This window comes from Benincasa hispida, chromosome 9 (assembly GCF_027475165.1).
Source record: "Benincasa hispida cultivar pf3 chromosome 9, pf3_genome.v1.1, whole genome shotgun sequence".
Classification (NCBI taxonomy): domain Eukaryota; kingdom Viridiplantae; phylum Streptophyta; class Magnoliopsida; order Cucurbitales; family Cucurbitaceae; genus Benincasa; species Benincasa hispida.
Genome location: NC_143486.1, coordinates 63,560,135 through 63,565,992, shown reverse-complemented (window position 1 = coordinate 63,565,992; position 5,858 = coordinate 63,560,135). Strand labels below are relative to the sequence as shown.

The 5,858-nt window shown below is 36.3% G+C and overlaps 1 protein-coding gene across 2 annotated transcripts; it reads left to right on the top strand.

Annotated features, from left to right (window-relative positions):
- The first annotated feature begins 748 nt into the window (after positions 1-748).
- Positions 749-4,619, top strand: LOC120090994 (Pentatricopeptide repeat (PPR) superfamily protein). Of its 2 annotated transcripts, none has more exons than XM_039048753.2 (2): positions 749-3,840; positions 4,152-4,619. In XM_039048753.2, the coding sequence occupies exon 1, from the start codon at positions 1,084-1,086 to the stop codon at positions 3,811-3,813; it is 2,730 nt and encodes a 909-aa protein (XP_038904681.1). In that variant the 5' UTR covers positions 749-1,083; the 3' UTR covers positions 3,814-3,840; positions 4,152-4,619. The 2 variants fall into 2 exon arrangements, with proteins under 2 accessions (XP_038904681.1, XP_038904682.1); XM_039048754.2 differs by having other exon boundaries at positions 4,135-4,619.
- Positions 4,620-5,858: the final 1,239 nt, after the last annotated feature.

The window sequence follows — 5,858 nt, the reverse complement described above, 5'->3', positions numbered from 1 at the left end:
AAATGATCGCGTAATAATTAGCTAGACGATCGCATAACAGATAACTAAATGATCACATGATATAAACCTAAACGATCACACAGTAAATATCTAAATGATCGCGTAACAGATAGCTAAACGATCGCACGATATAAACCTAAACGATCACACAATATATATCTAAATGATCGCTTAGTATGCTCTATTCGATCACTTAGTAATCTCTATTCTGTCGCTTAATATTCTCTATTCGATCACATAGTAATCTCTATTCGATCGCTTAGTAATCTTTATCTGATCGCCTAGTAATATTTAAACGCTCGTTTAATATTCTTTAAACATCTCACTTAGTATTCTCTATCCGATCGCTTAGTATTCTCTCAACGATCGATTACGAATGAATACACAATTAAACCCTAAAAAATAGTCAAACCTCGAATATCAACATGCATTCTTCAAGGAGAAGAGTCTCATACCTTTCAGATCACGACGGTGATGGCAAGTGCATAGAGACGACCGGCGAGAAACCTTCGAAGAGTGCTCTACTGAAGTTTGGAGAGAAAACAGGAGCAAATTAGAAAGAAAATTCTTTGAAGAGAAATGTTTTGAGAAGGAAATAAAGGACCTATCATTGTAAAGTATTCGTAGAGGCATACAAATACCAAAACGGTCTGAAAATTTTTCAAAATTGGAAGTAATTTCGGAATTTCACATGGGCGGAAGATGAAAGTTTTTAAGAATAGGTTACTGGTACAAAGGTTTTTGGGTTCTTTTGTAAAACTTTCCGCATCAGCCCTCTGCCGTCGGCCTCCGACTCACCCACCCACGATCTTCCATCTTCAACCTTCTCTTCACCTTGTGGCTTCTGGTGCTTCTTCTCCCGCAGCACGCACACCGGCCGGCCGCCATCTCCGTTCTCCATTCTCCTCCATCTTCAGCCACCATAACCCTCGTTTTGTTCTTCTTTAAACAGAGAATATGCTTTCTTTGGAATTGGAGCAGAAATGATGGCCAGTTATGTGGAAGCTTTTCGTGCCATGAGGCTGCGAATTCAACTTCAACGGCAGCTTCCTTCTCTATTCATCTGCTCCGTCGCGCCGGCAAATGCTCAGGTACTCTCCAACCTCCATACATCGCTTATATTCTCGTCTACTTCTGCGGAAGTCGCTTCACGTATCTCGGACTCTTCAATGGAAGTTCCGAGACGAATTGAAGCTGAACCGGCCGGATTTGGTTGACCGAATCTCCCGCCTCCTAGTCCTTCGACGGTTCGATGCCCTCGCAAAGCTCTCCTTCGGTTTCTCCGACGAACTGATGGATTTAGTGCTTCGGAATCTCAGATTGAACCCTTATGCTTCCTTAGAGTTCTTCAAATTGGCATCCAAACAACAGAAATTTAGACCGAATGTTAATTCCTATTGCAAGATTGTCCATATATTATCAAGGGCTCGAATGTACAAGGAGGTTTGGGTGTACTTGAATGAACTTGTGGTTCTATGCAAGAACAATTACACCGCATCTGTAGTGTGGGACGAGCTTGTAAGGGTGTATAGAGAATTTTCGTTTTCTCCTACGGTATTTGATATGATTTTGAAGGTTTATGCTGAGAAGGGAATGACAAATTTTGCACTACGTGTGTTTGACAATATGGGGAAGTGTGGTCGTGTTCCAAGTTTGAGGTCCTGCAATAGTTTGTTAAGTAATTTGGTCCAGAAAGGAGAAACATTCAGGGCTCTGCTTGTTTATGAACAAATGCTTGCTTTAGGCGTTCTTCCCGATATTTTTAGTTATACGATAATGGTGAATGCATATTGTAAGGAAGGAAGAGTGGATGAAGCCTTCAATTTTGTGAAAGAAATGGAGAGGTCATGTTGTGAACCGAATGTAGTAACTTACAATAGTTTGATTGATGGGTATGTCAGTCTAGGAGATGTTTTTGGGGCAAAAGAGGTGTTAGAGTTGATGTCTGAAAAGGGGGTTCCTGAAAATTCCATAACTTATACTTTGTTGATAAAAGGTTATTGCAAGGGAGGTCAGATGGAGCAGGCTGAGAAGCTAATTGGGTGCATGAAGGAGAAAAATTTGTTTGTTGATGAGCATGTTTATGGAGTGTTAATACATGCATATTGCAGCGCTGGTAGAGTAGACGATGCTCTTAGAATAATGGATGCAATGTTGAAAGTAGGCTTAAAAATGAATACTGTAATTTGCAACTCACTTATTAATGGGTACTGTAAGCTTGGTCATGTTAAAAAGGCGGCTGAAGTGTTGGTTAGTATGAAAGATTGGAACTTGAGACCGGATTCTTATAGCTATAACACTCTTCTTTATGGTTTTTGTAAACAAAAAGATTTCAGTGAGGCTTTCAAGCTTTGCGATGAGATGCACAACAAAGGAGTTAATCTTACTGTTGTGACTTATAATATCCTCCTCAAGAATTTTTTCCATGTTGGTCATGTTGACCATGCCCTACAGATTTGGAAATTAATGCATAAAAGAGGCGTGGCACCTGACGAGGTTAGTTATTGTACACTTTTAGATGCATTTTTCAAAGTAGGTGCTTTTGATAGAGCTATGATGATATGGAAGGATGCACTATCGAAGGGTTTTACGAAGAGTACAGCTCTTTATAATACCGTGATTTATGGCTTTTGTAAGATGGGGAAATTAGTGCAAGCACAAGAGATTTTTCTTAAGATGCAGGAACTAGGTTGTCCACCTGATGAAATAACATATAGAACTTTAATTGATGGATTTTGTAGAGTTGGAAATGTGGTAGAATCCTTAAAATTGAAGGACATGGCTGAGAGAGAGGGAATAAGTGCTTCCACTGAAATATACAATTCTCTTATTAATGGTGTTTTTAGATCTGAAGATTTACAGAAATTGAATGGCCTTCTAGCTGAAATGAAGAGTCGGGAAATATCTCCCAATGTTGTAACTTATGGCTCCCTTATAGCTGGTTGGTGTGACAAAGGGATGATGGACAAAGCATATAATGAATACTTTAAGATGATCGACAAAGGGATTGCACCTAATATTATCATCGGTAGTAAAATTGTAAGTAGTCTGTATCGACTTGGTGAGATTGACGAAGCAAGTTTGATTTTTCATCAAATGGTAGATATTGGTCCTGTTCTAGATCATGCACGCTCTATAAAATTGCCCAAATTTGGTTTGAGACATCTCAAAACTCAAAAAATTGTGGATTCTTTTGGCGAAAGGGCCACGAGCATCCCTATGTCGAACAACATTGTATATAATATTGCAATTACAGGACTATGCAAGTCTAAGAAGGTCGATGATGTTAGAAGGATTTTGTCAGATTTGTTACTTCTAGGCTTTCGACCCGATAATTATACATTTTCTTCTCTTATTCATGCTTGCTCTACTGCTGGCAAGGTCAATGAAGCCTTCTGTCTAAGAGATGACATGATAAAGGCAGGTCTTGTTCCAAATATTGTCGTGTACAATGCTCTTATAAATGGTTTATGCAAGTCAGGGAATCTGGATCGAGCTCAGAGACTATTCCATAAACTGGCCCAAAAGGGTTTATCACCCACCGTCATTACATATAACACTCTCATCGATGGATATTGCAAGGCTGGTAGAACATTAGAGGCTTTGAAACTGAAAGATAGAATGAGAGAAGAAGGCATTTCTCCATCTTCTGTTACCTATTCTACATTGATTCATGGGTTTTATAAGGGAGGAGAATTTGAACAATCTGTGAGGCTTTTGAATGAAATGATCAAGGCAGGGAAAGATTCGAGTGTAATGGATCCACTTGTGGCTCGAGTTTACATCAAATGGAGAGACAAGCATAAAGAATAGCGAAGCTCTGCGCTTACGATTTCCAAGGTTCATTTGACCTTTTCTTTATGAATTCACTCATAGTTCATCATTTAGTTTCTAATTCTGGATTGTCATTGTGGTGTTTGCATAAACGTAGCTATTTTTGTCATGTTTGATATCTTTATGCTTATGCCATGGTAAAATTACGTGTAGCATGGATGCCTACGCGTCTGAGTTCCCTATTTGATGGAGAATCTTAGAACACTCAGAGTAATCCTGAAAACTAACCCAAGAACAACCCTGCATACATCCATTCTTTTAATTATTGGACAAAAAAATGTAACGATTCATTGGTATCAGATTATTTTCTCCTTCAGGTATAGGGTTGCACCTAAATAGCATCATTGGTATTGTAATGAAGAATCATGGCTCAATTGAAGGCTTGGGCGTGCAAGGGTTAAGCCGTCACATTCTGAAAAATAAAAAATCTGCTCATTTTCTGCTGAAGAAAAGGAGGGGCATGAAAGTAAGGCCATCGCATTGGCATGTTCCATCACTTTGAAGTTCTGCCTTGCTGTTAAAGCCGAGAAATTTAAAATTCTATGGGGTGTTTGGCCCCAAGTTTGGTTGGTGGATAAAAAAAAACTCACCCACCATTTGGTTCACCAATTATTAAAGAGGTTTATTACCTCGTTATTCACGTTAACTCATATTTTTTATCTCGTTATTTGCATCAACTCTCTCAATTACTCTCTTCTATAATAATTATCAACTCAATTCAATAATTTATAAATTATTTTCTTCCCAAAGAAAAAGGTAATTTATAAATTATTTCCTATGGTTCATTTTTCTTGTCTTTTCTCTTTTCTATGTGGATTATGTTAAATTAGTGATTAATCCAAAAGTTTAAGCGGATTGATGGAGGTAAATTTGTATTATATAATCTAATTCAACAACGTGATGTTTTTTATGCTAAAATAAAATCCTTTTCTCTTATTCTATTAAGTTTTGCCTACTTACATATTGGTTGTATTCTTTGGCTTTAATCTAGATTTTCTAGATTAATTATTTTCTTTGGCTGTAATGTAGATGTGTGTGAATTAGTTTTAGGTTAGGTAGTTTGAGATTCTCCCTTTACTAACTTCATGGAATTAAATTTGCTAGCATTTAACTCTAAATCAATTTGTGAAGCCTATATGTTTCTGTAATGGTAGTGTTTGATTGGTTATCAACCTTATAATAATTTGTGGAATACTTACATACTTCTCGGAGTGTTCAAAACATTCGAGGCCTCCAAAAATTGATTAACCCAACTCAACTCAACCCAATCACTGCAGTTTGAGTTGGATTATCAACTCATTTGAGTTGAATTAGGTTGGGTTCAAATAAATGAAACTTTCGTGGTTTTTGATTTTCTGGGGTTGCATTTTGTTATTTTTCTTTATATTTGTAATTTCTTTGTGATAATTTTGAATTATTACAAACCACTCTTCCCCTTTTTTGTTTCTTATTTAGCCAAGGTTCGAGATATTGATGGCGATGATACTATCAAGGTCTCGATTTTATGGAAATATTCGAAAAACTTTATAGAAATTGAACTAATAATTTTTTTACTATGACCTAATTAGATTATATTTAACCATTTTTAATCATCATTTTGATAAAACAAGACAATATTTAGAGGTATAGTGTAATATCTATGTAAATGACGATATAAGAGCAAGAATTTAAAAAAGAAAAGGAAAAATAATTACAAAATAATATCAAATTTTATTTTATTTTCTTTGAAATGAAAACTTTGGATGCTAAAAGAAGTAAAACTCACATCAATTCAATTTTAAGGTGAAATGATATAAAAATTCAATAGAAAAAGGTGTGAATGAAATTAAAAAAAAAAGTGTGTTATTTTTTCAATTTTGATTTCTTAAAAATGAAAGCTTTAGATGGTAAAAAAAAACGTTCTGAATGTTCAACCTCGTCACCGTTGCAATGTTTCCCTGACGCTCGTGGCCTTTTTTGTCGGTGGAAAAATGATGTGAAAAATTGGTGGAAGAATATTTGATTGAAGTTAAAAATAAATTTAT

What these genes read in the sequence shown, in the direction of transcription:
- LOC120090994 (XM_039048753.2), top strand. Translation starts at nt 1,084, where the DNA reads ATGCTCAGGTACTCTCCAACCTCCATACATCGCTTATATTCTCGTCTA.